Genomic DNA, 17,598 nt, shown 5'->3' on the forward strand with positions numbered 1-17,598 from the left:
CCCCCCTTCCCACCCTTGTTCAGCTTGAATGTCCCCCCTTCCTCCTCGCTCTGTTGCTCTCTCTCTCTCTCCCTTTTTATGCCCATTTCATTCTTAAACTCCCTCTCCCCCTTTCTCCCCCTTTTTTTACAAGGTCCCTACAGGCCTTTCCCTTGGCCTGGCTCCAGGACAGTTGCTAAGTAAATCACTCAGTCAGCAGGGCTAGTAAGAAAGCAAAGAATTCCACACGATCCTGAGCCTTTCATGCCTGCTCTCTCTCTCTCTCTCACACTCTCTCTCTTTCAGTCCTGCTTCTGATTCCTGCACACTCTCCCTCCCTGTGCAGCTCACCTTCTCATGCATTTCTGTACCTTGAGCAAAAATAAAGCAAAGCTTTAAAAGACAGACTGGACTTTTTTGAAGTGAAGGATAGAAGAAATATTTCAAGAGATTGCCCGTGTGTATGTGTGTGCATGAGATGGGAGATGGGGGTCTGTCAGCCATGTGTGGTTCTGCCTATTTTGTAGTGGCTGGAAGAAATACTACCCCATCCACGTTTTCCACACAGTTTCTATTGTTTGAAAAAACAACCAGGAGAATCCAATCCACAAGACTTGTGCCCCATTAAGCTTCTTTTGCCTGCTTTTGACTAATGCTGATTTTGCCCAGACTCATTATACCCCCAAAATAATTACCGGTGAAGCTAATTCTTGCCCACTCATGCATAGAGTAATTGGTGTGTAAAAGGAAAAAAAACGTGAGGAGTAGGCTACTAAATATAGAAACATAGTCTCAACTGCAGCTAGCAGCTACAACTATTGGTTCTGTCAGATGGAGCCCCCCCCTCCCCTCCCCTTTGCCTCATTTGGGCTATAGCTACTCCATGTGGGATCATTTAAAGATCTCTTGGGTCGTCCCATGATGGTTCACAGGAAAGAAGGGGGGGGGGGGGGGGGGTTGAAACCACATTAAACTCCACTTTTCCGCAGGTGGTGATGGCCCCACATGAACCACCAGTGGTGTTTGTTGATAACTACATCAAGCTCCTGGCTGATGGCAACCCTGAGACCTTCCAGAAGATTCTAGACATGAAGGTCAGTTGGTTTTACTCTACCAGTGATTAAAAGGAATAGTTTTGGGAAATTTGTTTTCTTGCTTGTATTTTCAATAGGAAGTTAGAGCTAGCAGGCAATTAGCTTAGCTTAGCATAAAGACTTGAAACAGGTTGAAACATCTATAACCTGGCTCAGTCTGAAGGTAACAAGATTTACCTGCCAGCACATCTACAACTCACTCATTGACATGTCATCTTGTTTGTTTACAGGGAGTTATCAGCAAAGAAATGGAAAATTTCTTTCTTAATGGGTTGTTCACACAAATGGACTCAAAAATTGGGTCCTTCAAAAATTTTGCACATTATTGTTTATACAACAAACAAGATAACTATGTTGTTTTTAGCAGAACAAGCAGAGTTTTTTACCTTTGGACAGAGCCAGGCTAGCTGTTTCCCCCCATTACAAGTCTTAATGTTAAGCTAAGCTAACAGCTGCTGACTCTAACTTGACATTGAACATACAGATATGAGTGTTGTCAATCTTGTGTTACTTCTGTGATCCCATCTGTTTTCATGTTTTCCTATAAACCTGTTTTTACATTTGTTTAACTTGTTGTTGTTCTTCCCCTTTTTCCCCTAGTTTAGCATACTAATATAGACTACTCTAACAGAATATTTTACATATTCAGTGAGACATTTATTGATGCGTTGTGATTATTCCTGCGTGTTTGTGCGTATTTCTGTGTGGATGTGTCTGTGTAGGGTTTGAAGCGCAGTGAACAGAGCAGCATGCTGGAGCTCTTCAGACAGAGGTTACCCACTCCACCCTCCGGGGCCGACGGTGGCCCCTCTCTGTCCTTCAGTGCCCCCACCCCTGAACAGGAGTCATCCCGCATACGCAAACTAGAGAAACTCATCAAGAAGAGACTGTGAACAAACACACGCTGAACTCACACAATAAAACTTAAAAATGCTGCATGCTGTGATGGTCTTAACCTCTGTTGCAGCTATTCATCTCAAAGACATCATTCAGTTATTGTGGAGAGTTACAGAAAGAACAAAAAGTTTACTGCATTTTCTGACTGACAGTAATATGAACCCAAGCTGACACTGGATTATGAAGAAACTTCCTCAACTGCTACTTGCTGTTGGTACATATGCCATTTATTTCTGTAATTTCCCACCTTTCTGTACATGACACTAATGTCTGAGTTTTGAAACATTAGTACATTGTTGCACAGTGTATTTGCACTCAGAGGGCCGAATGTAGTGCTGTTAACTAAATTCTGCTCAGAGGGCCACTGGCTGCCTCTCTGGGAGATGTCTAATCCAGGATGATTACAGGCAGGCCAATCTTAATTAAAGCTGATGTTTTCTGAATATAATGTGTTTCAAGGATAACCATGGCTTTCCGCAGCTATTTTAATTTCAAGTGGGGGATACCGGACTGAAATTTGTGTGATTCTCTGCCTTCCATTAAAGTTGACATGAGGCATAGGTGTTAGGTATTTGTGTAAACAGTAGCCTAAAATACAGCATTGACTTCATATTTAGAATCCCCAAGTCTGGGTTGGCTTTGTATTGGCAGTCTTTTAACTCGGGCCTTTGCTTAGGAGGGATGGAAAGACTGAGTATATCCCGTGTGTACATGCAGTACGTGCAGGTTAATGATCTGTCTTATCTTACAGGCCAAAATACTCTGTACAAGCTGTAATGACTAAATTATCTATATTATCTCATTTGTATTGACATGAACTCAAGGTTTTGTTTTGTTGGGTGTCAATTTACAGTATTCATCCATTCAACAGCACTATTGTAGCTACAGTATGTTATGTGTTCTGTCTGAACTCAAACATGTAATTTAGAAAACCAAATCTTTTCATCACAAAAATGTACCAAGACACGGATGGGTTTGTCTCAGCACTTAACCAATAATTTTCTGGGTCTCTCTGAAGCTGTTCCCTCACATATCCCTATGTATCTAATGCAGAATATGACAGTCATGGAAGAAAAAGAAAACTGGATATTTGTTCAAATTCTGTTCCCTGGTTAAGGTCATTGATATTGATGCCAGTGCCTCTCGGTTTAAAAGTCATTGCAGATCAAAAATAAATGCTTTCAGTAACACATTCCTGCCTTCAGGTACAAAATGTTACTTGTCTATTGTCTGAATTGTATACACAGGCAATTGTTGAACACTATTAAAACATTGCCACAGATTATCCCTTGTGTTTCAGTAAGTGAGTGTGTACTGCGTCAATTTGCTCATTTTGCACAATAGCAGGAAAAAATATCAATAAGTTCCAATGTTGAATGAGGAAAATGCTGGAAAAGTTCCTATGTGTGGATTAGTCTCTGGTTGCCGCTTATCCTCCATCCAATCAGCAGCGAGTAAATGCTTCAAAAGGCGTTTCCTTTCCTGTTTGTGGATCTGAAGGCCCCTTTGAGGGAAGAGAAGTTTTGAAGACGAGCCGCGGGCAGTGGGGGTCCTTCACATCCTTTCTCGTCTCTGCACAGCTCAGTAGTGAACAAACTTAGTCACATGTGCAACCTGGTGCTGGGTAATGCTCTGATATTTCTGGACGTCACAGTAAAGAACAGTTTTTAGTTTAATTGTTTTTAAGGTGGTTTGAGGCACCAGGGTTGGCAGTTTAATTACCGCCCGGTTGATGATATTCACCGCGGGCAGCTGTGCATGCTGTCCGGGAAGAGGTTAGCAGTATCACCGGAGGACGCAAAGAAGAAAAAAAATCCAACAGAGGAACTACAATCTGGAAGTATTTCTCATTTCGTAATCGGCGTCTTACTCGCTGGAGTTTTGCAACTTTTAACTAGAAATGGTTGGCAGGTTAAACTTGCCAAATGTATGTGAAGGGGATCCATTGGATATGAGCTGCAGGGCTGATAGAGGACTTGACAGCCCGGACTCTGGGTTACCCCCGAGCCCGAGCCCCAGCGCCTGGCTGCTGCCTGTGTGTGCGGATAAAGCCGGGGGCGTGAGCCCGGTGTCTGAAGACGAAGGAAGGGGCTCCCTGGTAGGTAACTCTGCTTAATGACTACATAATTTGACGAAGGCTAATTTAAGCAAAATATGATCTCTTTGGTGCAATAAGGTATGTCAGAGCATTGCTCAGTGCAATTTGATATGCAAGGCTGGGTATAGGAGTGGGAATGTAATATATGAGTAAATGCCTGATAGTTTTCACAAATGTATAAGAAAAGGTTGCACTGCATTGGAATAAATGTTGCTACTGCACGTAGGAGCTTCTCTTTAATCACAATGTGGTGCCCATTGTTTTCTCCATGAGCCAATTTTTGGTTAAATGAATCAAATGTCTGTCAGTATTCTTTGACAGTATGACTCTAGACATCCCTGCAAGAGCTTGGTGCATGTTCTGGCCAACTGGGGAAAGTGGGTCACTTCAGCCCTGAAATGGGCCAATGACATGTTGCTGAATTGCCTCCTAATGTATTGACTGTGGGGCTGATTTTTTTTTTTTTTTTTTCCCTCCGTCATTGCAGGTTCCAGTTTTGCCCACTGGATCTTTCCCACAGCTGCACCCATTGTCCTATGGAGAGGGTATAGCACTTGATCCATTACCGCCGAAAGAAATAAGGTGGGTAAACTATGATATGGCCAAGTTCTGTGACGAAATAGATGTATTGAAGACTAGGGATATTCATGCCTGTCAAAAAAACACCACAAGAATATGAATGTTGTGGCCAATACCTGGACAGTGGTCAGATACAGACCTTGGTTGGTTATAGTGTAAAGGGATAATGGGTGCAGTTGGGACACAGACTAGTTTCATTTTATCTCATGTTATTGTTTTGCACCAAATAACGTCATAATCCCTTCCCTCCTCCACAGATACACCTCATCTGTGCACTACGACTCAGACCGCCACTTCATCCAGGATGTGGACTTACAGCCGTGGGGCCAGGGCCTTGAGCACTGCAGGCAGACCATCATGGCCATCCCCGATAGCACCTGGCGCCACTACAAGACACAGCTGGAGTTCCAGCCTCGCCACCGGCCACAGCGCTTCAAGAGCACCACTATCATCTACCCCAAGAAAACCAGTACTGTGTATACCACAGAGCTGAGCTACGACTGCCACCGGCTAGCCAGGCGCTTCCTCTCCAGTGTAGAGCTGGAGGCTGCTGGCAGCAGAAAGCTACCTCAGTGAGGGGAGGGTGGGGGGACCTGTGGCAGGGGACAAGACTCCTATACTGTAGCTCCCCCGACACTGCCATAGACCTGCTGTGTTGTCTGTACAGCTGTGTAGTCTGCTATCTTTTTTTTTTTTTAAATATCCATCACAAGCTGTGGACAGGAAGCCTCTGTGCTGTGATGCTACAGATGGCAGAGATGAGAAGACATGGACTAAATAGATGAAATAACCATTCTGTCCATGCCTTGATATGTTGATATTCCCACCAGTGGATGATTCATACTTAGAATAGATATTTTATTGAATGCTTTGTTGTCGTTGTTGTTGTTTTTGATGAGGTAAAGACTTATTTTCCCTCAGCAAAGTCACTCTCCTCACATCAAGATGGACAACAGTGCAGAGTGAAGAAGAGGAGTGATTTTAGAACTGCTAACTTAGGTCATGGTTCAAGGCAAACGTAACAAACATAACGGTAAATGAGTGGAGGTGTAATTAAATGTGGTGCTGGAGTTTGGATGCATGCTAATTCACTAACTTAAAGTTATCCGCACTGTACAAAGGATGTGGTGTGTTTTGTTTCCTTACAGGATATTGTGTATTCCTGCACAACATTAGCACAAACTAAGGCTTTCCAAGCCTTCTTTCTGGCCACGATTCATAACACATTACGTAAAAGTTGGTAGATTAAAGGAACATTTGCTGTTTATTTTGATGTGTGAGCTTATACAAACTGATTAAGTAGGTCGTATAGATGGAACATGAATGTGGAATTTACTGAAAGGTGGATAGTATTGTTTTTGATATCACTCACTGGCTTACTAGTGAAAGTAACAAGCTGCATTCCACTGCTATCACTTTCTATGGCTTGATTTGGATTGAAAATGATATTTATTCTTTTTTTTTTTTTTTTTCTTTTTTTTGTTAAGTTTTTGAATCTGAGATTTTATCAGCTGATTAACGGGTCTTCTCAGTCTTGTCAAGGGATATTTTTGTGATGCTTTTTGTGCCTTATTGATGTACCTATTGATGCTTCTTTTTGATATCCGTCACTTATTTAGTGCCAGTTTGAAATAAAGTGGTCATTAGTTCAAATTGTGTCCTTTTTGATCAGGTAGACTGTCCTTTTTAAAGCAGGACAGCAGACAGTGTTAGTCACTATTTGAGCCTACTTTGAGCCTACCACAGGAATAGCATGTAGGATTTCTGAAAAATGAGTGACCATGGGTCACTGTCTGCCTTCACACTGAGGCAAAGGTGGGCATGTCTGCACAGGAAAGGGAAAAAAAAAAAACTTCAGATGGTTTGTGGATAATCAAACAACAGATACATTAGACTAAAAAGTAATTGAGGATCGCCTACTTTATGACTGTTATAGTTGTACTACACCAAATACAATCTCGATAGATGGCTGTGTTATATATCTGTTCAAGTGGGAGAATATGTACTTTGATTTTGGGTTAACTGTCCCTTTTTAAGAGACTTTTATCACAATTAGGACCTATATTTTTAGAATTGCGCTGCGTCTGTGCCCTCTAGTGGCCAAAGAGAGAAATTACAGTACAAAGAAATTTGAATTGAACAACAAGATTGCCTAATAAATAATACACACTTGGGTCATATTACACATGGGGCCTCATAGATTCTATCTGAGAGGATTTTGCCAGTGTTATTGTGAAAAGTAGACTGACTTAGTCATCTGACTTTTGGTAAATATTTTATTACGAGGTGTCCTTGAGCAAGACAATAAACCCCAATTTGCTCCATATGGGCAGACCAGCGTTTTGCTTGGCAGCTCCTCCACCACCAGTGTTTGACTATGTAAGAGTGTGTGTGTGTGTGTGTGAATGAGAGCCAAACTGTAAACCCTTTTTCCATTAAGGTGGAAAATTTCTATATAAATGCAGTCCGTTTAACATTTTGTATACCACATACAAGAAATAACCAGTTACCATTTTGTCCAGTGCATTATCTCTGTAATCCTATGACTATGATGTGTTAATATACTTTAGGGTGTTTCAGAAAATTACTGCTGCATCAATGTTTATTCCAGTTTGCTCAATGCTTCTTGAGCGTTTTTTGGGCCAGTAAAGGGAATTCTGCAGAATATGCCTCCACCACTATATGTCTGGACCTGCAGCGAGCTGAGATATAGTGAGTATCGCGTCACCCCTTGCACCATCGACTCAGTGTATTTCACTTTGTCTTTTCACTACAAATATCTCACCTGATCCAAAGCAAGCCTTTTGATAATGCAGCCCTGCAATGTTTCACTGATGGAGCGACTTTTTAAGTCAAAATTGGATTAATCCATTGGAAAAGCAGCTTAATATTGTAGATCCACTAACTTTGCACAGACTGCTTTCTATTTATGTTTCCTGCATATTTTGTAATTATAGTGCATTGTACAGTATATGACACACTTGCCTCACACACTTCCATAGTGACTTTCTTGATAGATCCTTTTCTGAAGTCAGCCAAAAATGTCCATACATGTATTCCACATTTAATTTAGGCTCATCTCTACAGCTTCCTTAGTAGCTCTTGGTAAGATGGTAGGGATAGGACGTGATTAATGAGACCTTTTTCAGCAAGTTATTGGTAAGTGTAGTAAAATAAATGTAGGGTGAATTGGAGTAATGTGAGACACATAAGCTCAAATGCATCTATCTCTTCTTCTAACTAATGCAAATGAATAAGACTGCTGTTAAATTAAACCCGGGGTCTGATGTAATTGAAATTACATGACTTCACACATGTGATGTTATGTCATAGATTGGGGCAGGGCAATTCAACAGAAAGTACTTGCTGTGAGGTCCAGTCAAAGGTCAGTGACAAAGGATTTAGTAATTAAATGTTAAGGATATAAATCTGTCATGAATGATCTGTCAATATCTTGAAAATAAACATATTTTTATTGTCCCACTTAAGTAAATTTGGTTTGAAATGTGGGACAGTCAGGTTCTTAAATTGGTGAAATATTTATTTAAGCACATTAGATATGCAATATGAATAGTTATTCAGGGGTCTTAGTCTTGTAATAGTAATTTCTTTGTTATTTTTAGGCAGATTGCAAATTATATCATTACTAATATTAATAAATGCATAATATAATACTTTGCTATACTATTTGTAACAGCAAAAACATTGTAACTACTGAAATGACCAAACATGGGCATGCCCTTTGGCCTTGAGTGTATTGAACAGAGAAGTTTTTATTGTATGAATTAAGGTGATTTAGACCTTTCAGTGAGTGTCTCAGATTTTAGCCTGAACTGTACCACATTAGGAAAGGCACATAAACTGAGACAATTTGGCATAGGGAACACTTATATTTGCCATTTCTTGTCCGAGTGTGGTATCTGCATTCTCTTTTCTGATATGAGCAGAAAACACTTTGGGGATTTCAGAGTGGTATTGGGTGCGGATATATAATGTACTACCTTCATATCGAAATGTATTGCTGAAGTCCCAATTGCAAAAATGTTCTAATTCACCTCAGCATTTTTGCATAGTAACATGAGAGTTCATGAAATACAATTTTTCCACAGGACATGAACGCAGCATTTGACTGGCACAATCTGATTGACTTCTTTTATATTCTGTTTTGTTTTTTTTTTGTTTTTTTTACAAAAACGTTGTATTATTTATATGGACTTGACTAATTTAGTCGGTGTATAATTGTTCGTGATTTTAAAAAAATAAAAAAATAAAAAAACAATACACGTTGCATTGGATGACGTAAGAGTTCACAGGTCTGAAACACGCCCACATTTCTTCCCCGCATGGTGGACTGAAAACATCGTTTTCCAAGAGTTGTTCCCAAGTAAACTCTGTGTGTCTGTATATATCTGGTTGTTATCTGTATAAATGAGACAGCGTGGGCAAATATCTAATCTGTCCTCGTCTGTGAGACAGTAAAATAAGAAGTAGGAGCGGCAGAACATATCTCTTTAAAGAAACTACTCTCCGATTGTGAGCTTGTTATGCTAACTGGCTAACTGGGAAGGATGAAGACTAACGGTACAAACGGTGATACCAGCGTCATGGAGATGTTTGAAAGGGGAAAAGTCCTGAAAATATGCGCTCCAATGGTTCGATATTCAAAGTAAGTTGAGTCTGTTGTATTCATATAATGTTAGCCGTTAATTTGCTGATTTTTGCAGAACTGAGCAACAATAATGAAGGGGACGAATCGTTTTTCACCTGCAACGCTATAAGTTTCACAAAGTGCCCCTTCTATGCAAACAGCTACCATTTACTGTGTGTGTGTGTCTATAATATAGGCTACTTTCAGGAACACATTTCAGACTTAAAACCAGAGTTAATTGGGGATGGTTTGTCCGTAAGTTTGATGGTTTGTTTGTAAGTCTCCAGGAAATTAATGTAAGTCTATGTAATGTCCCCAAAAGTGACCTAGGACAACATGTTTGTGTGTGTGTGTATGTTGCACACTGTGCTCAATTGTGTCTTATTATATTTTCTCCTTAGGCTGGCTTTCAGATCCTTGGTGAGGAAATACAACTGTGACATTTGCTTCACCCCAATGATCGTCGCTGCTGACTTCATGCGATCTGTCAAAGCCAGAGACAGTGAATTCACTACCAATGAGCGTGAGTAATAATACTGCTGTTTGAGTAGCAAAAGTGCACCACCATAATCTACCGTATGAGCTCTTCTACTGCAGCGCAGCTCATCACTCCTTTATACAAAGATGGCAATGCTTTCACATGAATAATGTGTTAATTGTGATATTCGTTCAAATTGCCATAGTGACATAACTTTTTCTATTTATTCCTCAGGTGACCGACCCTTGATAGTGCAGTTTGCTGCCCATGATGCCCAGACTCTGGCTGATGCAGCCTGTGTGGTAGCACCTTTCTCAGATGGAGTTGACCTCAACTGTGGCTGTCCCCAGAGGTGCAACTACTAACAGTAGGCCCTGATACATTTTGGCCCCCAGTCACTTATTATTAAGTGGTTATTTCACCATTTTAATTTCCAAAACTCACATTTTTTTACCTAATCATTTGTAGTCCAGAATCATATATTTTAGTTTTCAAACATTTATTTTTATAACTGAAGTTTTTTTTATTTACTTTTTCAATATAGATACAAAACATAATCAAACACAGAACCACCTATTGCAGTAAACCAATGAAAAAAAGTAACAGAATAAACAGAAGAAAAAATAAATCTGTGCAAACAGAATTAGCAACAACTACAGTAAGAAAAAACAGTGAACTGTGCAGACAAATGAAAAATAAGAATGGGACGGGGGGACATGTATCAATAAATGGGGTAGCACATTTTCCTTAAAAACAACAGAAAACAAATTGTAGAACTATTTACTTCCGGTTAGGTTCATTCCTTTTATATACATCAGAAAATTAGACCAAACTTCATAAAACTATCAAAGATAGATTCAAAATAGGTCATGTCTGTCATCAATTTTTAACATTCAACAAACTCTGGTTTTGTCTGGCTCTTCCAGTGACTGAGAACAATCCTTGCAGCAGTAATAAAGCCTGCTAGTGCCAGTCCAAATTTTTTTTTGGGATAGACCAGGTGGTTGGAGAGACTGGTCTCCTAATAAACACAGATGGTGATGGTCTACACTTCCACTCTCCAATACTTTTAATTACTTGTTTCCAAAAAGGAGAAACAAAAGAACATTCCCACATTAAATGGAGAAAAGTACCTGTTTCTTTTTTAAACTCTCAACAATAATTGATATCCATGAGTCCCATTTTTAGAAGTTTAACTGGTGTACAATAATACCTGTGGAGGATTTTTTAGTGTGTAAATTGGCCTCCTGTGTCTCTAACTGACCACCTGACATCTGCCACCATATTTTTCCATTTATCCACTTCTGTGGTTGAGTTCAGATCTCTTTTCAACCCCATTATTACAAAGAATTGCCCTAATTAAGTCTTATTTGGATGGGAAAATTGAAAAAAATGTTACAATCTGTGCCGCAGATTTTTTTTTGTGTAGGTTGTTTGATCAAATATGCTTTTATGTTTTCAGATGGGCCATGTCAGCAGGGTATGGTGCATGCCTAATCAACAAGCCTGAGTTGGTTAAAGACATGGTCAGACTTGTCAGGAACCAAGTGGACAATCCCAACTATACAGCATCCATCAAAATCAGGTAAAAAGCCTGTAACAGTTGACACTTGATAATGAAGTTTGTCCAGCAAAAAGACTCCATGTGTATATCAGCTCATGCAGAATACATGTATTTTTATTTTATATGGTGTATCTTTGACTTCCTGCATTAAAATAAGGGTCAGGGCATCTTAATGATAATAATAATAAAGAAGGAAAAACACTTAACCCACAGAATTCACAAGGACCTGAGACGGACAGTCGATCTGTGCCAGAAAGCTGAGTCAGCCGGCGTGTCATGGATAACAGTCCACGGTCGTACATCAGAGGAGCGTCACCAGCCAGTCCACTACGACGCCATAAAGACAATCAAAGACAGCGTATCCGTCCCTGTCATTGCCAATGGTGACATTAAGTACCTCCGTGATGTGGAGTCCACTCACCAGCTGACTGGTGTTGATGGTAGGTTTGTTTTCAACAAAATCACTTAGATGTATAAATAAGAATAATTTGTTAATTTCGTGTTTGTTTGGATTTGCTTTTAAGGTGTGATGGCTGCGCGAGGACTGCTTGCTAACCCTGCCATGTTCGCCGGCTATGAGGATACACCTTTGGAGTGTATATGGGACTGGGTGGACATCTCTATAGAGCAGGGCACTCCATTCACCTGCTTCCACCACCATCTTATCTATATGCTGGAGAGGGTTAGCTCCCAGCCTGAGAGAAAAGTCTTCAATTCTCTATCCAGTACCTCAGCTGTAATAGATTACCTCCAGAACACATATGGATCAGTTCATGACCTAGGTACATGAGCATGTTAACATGTGATGTTTTCAAGCATTTTTATTTTAATTTTTTTGTGCCAAATAAAACCACAAACTATAGTCGATTAACTGATGTCTGTCTTTATTGCTGTATTTTCTATCACAAGACACACTATACCTGCACATTCATTTACAAGAAGTTAAATCAATATTCAGAACATGAAAATGTCATGTTCTCAATACAATATTTAAAAAAGCATCCTCAAATAGAAGAACAGAAAAAAATGCAAAAAGTGACAATATTATACTGGTACAATGAGCATCTACCCTTCAGAAAAAACAGTATTAGTTTTATCTCTATCAATGATGGTTATTTTTTATGTTACATTTTGAGCAGCTCAATGAACACAAATGCTGATTTGAATAGAGCAAAATACACATTTGAATGTAAAGTCTGGTTTTGCCAATAAAGATATGTCAAAGAATCAGACCAGAAGTGAGGCCATTATGCCTTCAAAATAAAGAACATTTGTGTCCCACATGCCTGCATACCTATGCTGCATACTAGTAATGAGGTGCACTGTCACAAAAAATGTCATCAATTAATGATAGAGCACGAATTTTCACGAAAAGATGTTACATTACATTAAACATTTACATTACATCAACATTAAAAATCAACCAATCTTGATATGAGTTTTATTTTAAAGGGAATGAGCGGATGCTGCACGCAATGACGCAGTGTGGCTGGAACCCGGAAGAGCGTAGGGATTTTTCTTTATTTATAACTACAGCGCAAGCAGGAAGAGCGTCCGTTAGCAAGCAGAGCGCAAAGTTTCTGACTGCTTCTACAAGTTATCCAAATTTATTTTGTTTAAGTCAGTAACGTTAATTTGGTGGTTTGTCGGTAAGTTTTGTTTTATTTATGCCTCAATTGCTACATGACCTCAGTTCACAGCTTTATTAGCCATTTTAGAGTGATTAACGACTAACGGTAACTGTTTCTGAATCGCCTGCGTAGCTATGAACGTAGGATTTTGAACGGAAGATGAGTGAAAACACCTTAAACGCGTAATTATAGATTATGATTATTTGTCTCCAATATGAATTTAAGCATTCACTCTTTTTTGTTGTCACATCTTAACTAACTTGTGATGGCTCTGCAACGTTCACATTAGTAACGTTTACGTTGGGTTACAGTAACATGAGTTAAGGTGTGTGAACTGTGAACAGAGTAACTAAGGAGCTTAGTCTATTGCTTTTTTCACAGAGGCCGTATTGTTTTCCAAATACCAGGAAATCCATACAAATTACAGGAGTCACGCCTCCTATTGATACTGTAACACGCAGCTTTATGTTGTTTATACTGCAGGTGTTTTGTCAGAGAGGCTGGTCAGGACCAGTCAGTCCAGCCTAGCACTGTTTTACCTGCTACCTGTAAGGTTTCAAATCTATCTCTGTCAGGTGATCTTCACTAAAGATGACTCTGCAATGGACTGCTGTGGCCCTCTTTCTCTATGTGGAGATTGGTATTCTTGTCATCCTCTGTTTACCGTTCATCTCAGCTAGGAGGTAAGAAACAGTCACCCAGAATTATTTGTGTTTCAGGTTTGTTTTACCACAACATGGTCTTACTGCCAGTATAACCAAAAAAGAGCAGGGGGAGTGCTTTGCTATGACAAATATCCTGTGAGTTACATGCTGTTGTACAGTGCCCGTCAATAAGTATGTGTGTGTGTGTTTGTGTTTGTGTGTGTGCAGATGGCAGAGTATTTTCCAGATGAGGATCTGGGGCACTGTGGCGCGGTTCTGGAACAAAGTGTTTTTCTCAATGATCATAATACTTATTGTTCTCTTCCTTGGTAAGTGAAATGTCAGGTGTCTCAATTTTTTTTCATCACAAGACCTGTAGATAAGTCAAAGATGACTCAAAGTTACCACCTGAGATAGTGTGAAATAATGTTTCAAGACATCAACAGTAAGCTCAGGGGAAGTTTGAGGATTTGTGTTCACTCTTGGTTGCTGAGTATATTTTAAAAGCCTGATGTCAAAGCCACGTCAAAATCGTAAAAGTGAAATCTATATGTCAACAAGGTATATACAAACTTTTGGGTATAACTTATGGTCTGCTCCTTTTTCTTTAGATGCAGTGCGTGAAGTGAGGAAATATTCAGGTAAAGAAGTTGGAACAGATGCCAAGCTGCAACCTACCATGTTTGACCACTTGCACATGAAGCTTTTCAGAGCCCAGAGGAACCTCTACATCTCCGGTTTTGCTGTCTTCCTCTGGCTGTGAGTCTTTTCTCTCATTTACTGATACACAGAAGACAGCCCTTACGTTAAAGATTTACCAGATCCATCCCTTGAGCCAGACTTTCCTCTAACCCCTGTTACTTTCCAGGGTTATGAAGCGAGTGATCACTTTGATTAACCAACTGGCGTCAGTGGCTGGCACGACTGCTGCTCTTCAGGTGCAGGCTGACAACGCTAATCAGGCTGCCAAGAAATACATGGAGGACAATGAACTGCTGAAACAGGTAGACTCCACAGTGATTGGTTAAAAATGGAAAAGATACCACTGTTGTTGAATAGAACCACAACTTAGACAAATGGACTCAAATTGTGCTATTAAATAGCAAAATATTAAACATTTCACAGAACTACTTTATTAAGTATAATTTTTAGCTGTATTTTAACAGTTTTAACGTTCATTTAAACTCCAGTTGTATTTCTAGATCACATTAACATTACATTGATTACATTCAGTCTTAGGGAGACAGTTGAACAACCCTTCAGTGGATCTGATGTAAAGCTGCAACCTTTAGTTGATTAATCAATCGAGAGAGAATTAATCTGCAACTATTTTGTTGATCAAATAGCTGTTTTGAATAGTTTTTTAAAGTAGAAAAACCAAGAATGTGCTGCCTTTGGCTTTTTTTGTCATATATGATAGTAAACTGAATATCTTTCAGTTTTGGCCTGTCGATCAGCTAAAATAAGACATTTGAAGACACCGTCTTTGACTCTGGAAAATTATAACAGTAATCTTTCACTAATTTCTGACATTTTATAGACCAAATCATTAAGTGATTAATTGAGAAAATAAGCTGCAGATGAATCAATAATGAAAATAATTGTTAGTGTCTCTTTTGTTATGCCTGTGAATACCTGTGAAGCCCAGTGGACTGTTTTCTGTACATTTTTTGGGAGACACACCACCTATTCCACCCCTGTTTGATGCATTTATCTAACAAACCCTGCGATACATGCACGGAAGATGAATGGTTCTGAGTTACAGTAAGCTGATAAAGAGCTTTCATGTATTTAATGTCATATACTTCAGGCTCATGTCATTTGATGTATTTCAGACTCTGATGGAAGGGAAGGGTGATAAGGCTACCGCGGAGGGCATGGAGCTGTTGAGGAAGGAGGTGGAAAAACTGAAAGAGGAACTGAAGACCTTAGGAGACGGTTAGTATCCATTTACCTGCTCACATGGCCACCCTAAATACTTTGTATTTGTGTTGCTATTATATATGTGCTAGTGTTTTTTTTGTATTTTTCTTTTTGTACTCTGATGTCAGTAAAGTTGACATAAGAACTGTAGATTTTGAAGTCGTCACCACTAGTGGCCAAAGATAATAAGGATGCCATGTGTCTGTGTGATCGTGTCCAATCCAGCCCTTAAGAACTCCCAGTCAGAGGAGGATGTAATGAAGAAGCAGATGGAGGGCCTTGCCAGGGAGTACGACAGACTGTTGAAAGAACATCAGGAGCTCCAGGTGATGATTAGTCCTAAACACAGCACCATAATGACTTCTTGGGTAATCTCCTACCTAGACAGAGCAATTTCAGGGCAACATTAAAAACATTAGGCAGGCAGCCACAAGTTGGAAGCATGATTTGCACCTGCTGTGCCTTCCCCTATAATTCACGTCTTAAAAAGCCAGTCCATTTTTATCATCAACACAAAATCAGGTGAAAACATGTTACAGATGATACACTGAAGACAAACATCATTGACAGTGTTAGTAAAAGTAATTAATCTCAATGAGTTTCCATGATCTCAACAAACAAAGCGTTTTGGTTGGATTTAGTGAATTGAAATAGATTCATTAGGATTTGTTTAATCACACCAAGTCTTTTAAAGTGTAGTGATCTGCATTATGTGGCCCTTCATGTTGACATAATTTTTCTTTGCATTTCTTGTCTTTCCAGAATCGTCAAGATAGTGGAGACAAAAAGGACGACTAGTAATTGCACAATCAGGTTGAAGTGTTTACACAGCAGCTTAGTCCTGACGTGAGAGAGCCACTGCAGCACTTGCTTACATTTATATAACACCTTGTGTCAGAGCGCATATCACAAAACCAGGAATTGGCTCCTCTGAAGTACAGACAGTGGCTGATATCAGTAATGGTTTTAAAGCACAGAGTTAAATCTTTATTGGGGCACCTGACTGGCTTTAATAGAATTAGTATTTTTTTGATGGTTTCCTGTTTCTGCCTGGTGCAGTGTGACTAAGAGGATTGCTTTTCAAGTGCATACTCTATCAGGCAGATAAATTGTGCAAGTTAATCGGAGAGGATTCAGTCAGTAATCAACCCAGGTTTGATCACAGTTGACAATGCAACAGAGATGCTGTATTATGGTTTTGTATCATTTATTTTAGCCAGGCACACAGTGTAGAGTGCAAGATTTTATAGAATATAAACCGAAAGCTTAAGCACTCTATTACTGTGGTGAATGGCTATGAATGTATTTTAATACTAAAGGTTTGTTTCTTTATTTCTGTTTGTTGTAGAAACTCCCTCTGAGCTTATCAACAGTATGTAAATTCAGTCTGTTTGCATGGCTTTGCAAAGATTTGCATGTACTGTACAGTTGCACTTTGACAAATGATCATCACATGTTTTTGTTGCATTCCAGCTGATGTTCTGTATTTTTTTTTTTTTTTTTTACCTAAATGGTGGTGACTAATATTGGTTGGAGGTTACAAACATCCAGCGCATTTTCCTTTTGGTTTCCACCTTCATTTAAACATGTAAATGTCAAAGGCAATCTGCCACAACAAATCAGTAGACATATAAATGAGGATATCTGTGGATGCAACCACTTATTTTCTTATTTTAGACTTAAAACAGAGCAGGTTAAATTAATTGCGTATATTTCTGAGCCACAGAAGGTCTACATTCTTGTTAAATTTGCTACAGTTTGTGTTTCAAGCATTCTTTTCTGGGTTAGACAGTCCTGCAGTTGTACGGGGAGTTGTAGTGTATGTATGATGAAAAGTGGCTTTTTGTTATATTTCCGTTATCTTGACAAAGCCTTGTCAGTGTGAAAGAGGAGCTGAGATCATTATCACCAAATGTTTCAGTGCTTCCCCCTTTTTTTATGATAAATATATTCTTCATATTGTGTTTTTACATTTCTGTTGAAGACACAAATCATATCGAAGTGCCTTTCAGGTGAATGTAGTATGTTTTGTTTAATAAAGATACGTTTCTTTATACTGTGTT

The 17,598-nt window shown here is 39.3% G+C and overlaps 2 protein-coding genes and 1 pseudogene across 3 annotated transcripts in view; all 3 read left to right on the top strand.

Annotated features, from left to right (window-relative positions):
• The window catches only part of vps53 (VPS53 subunit of GARP complex), a 31,821-nt gene extending 28,566 nt beyond the window's left edge, over positions 1-3,255 (top strand). For both annotated transcript variants that reach the window (XM_067594615.1, XM_067594616.1), the window contains exons 21-22: positions 969-1,073; positions 1,796-3,255. In XM_067594615.1, coding sequence (XP_067450716.1) covers positions 969-1,073; positions 1,796-1,966 — 276 coding nt within the window. In that variant the 3' untranslated portion in view covers positions 1,967-3,255. The remainder of the gene's footprint in view (positions 1-968; positions 1,074-1,795) is intronic.
• A 195-nt stretch (positions 3,256-3,450) lies between these two features.
• Positions 3,451-6,300, top strand: rflnb (refilin B). Its single transcript, XM_067594617.1, has 3 exons — positions 3,451-4,068; positions 4,556-4,650; positions 4,905-6,300. Exons 1-3 carry the CDS (start codon positions 3,871-3,873, stop codon positions 5,221-5,223), a joined length of 612 nt encoding a protein of 203 aa, XP_067450718.1. The 5' UTR covers positions 3,451-3,870; the 3' UTR covers positions 5,224-6,300.
• Positions 6,301-8,950: 2,650 nt separating this feature from the next.
• LOC137186017 (uncharacterized) lies at positions 8,951-17,589 on the top strand (annotated as a pseudogene).
• Positions 17,590-17,598: the final 9 nt, after the last annotated feature.

Source organism: Thunnus thynnus, chromosome 7 (genome assembly GCF_963924715.1).
Source record: "Thunnus thynnus chromosome 7, fThuThy2.1, whole genome shotgun sequence".
NCBI classification, from domain to species: Eukaryota; Metazoa; Chordata; class Actinopteri; order Scombriformes; family Scombridae; genus Thunnus; species Thunnus thynnus.

Coding starts and splice junctions, on each gene's coding strand:
- rflnb (XM_067594617.1), top strand. CDS start 3,871: ATGGTTGGCAGGTTAAACTTGCCAAATGTATGTGAAGGGGATCCATTG. Junction 4,069..4,555: donor ACGAAGGAAGGGGCTCCCTG/GTAGGTAACTCT, acceptor CCGTCATTGCAG/GTTCCAGTTTTGCCCACTGG. Junction 4,651..4,904: donor TTACCGCCGAAAGAAATAAG/GTGGGTAAACTA, acceptor CCTCCTCCACAG/ATACACCTCATCTGTGCACT.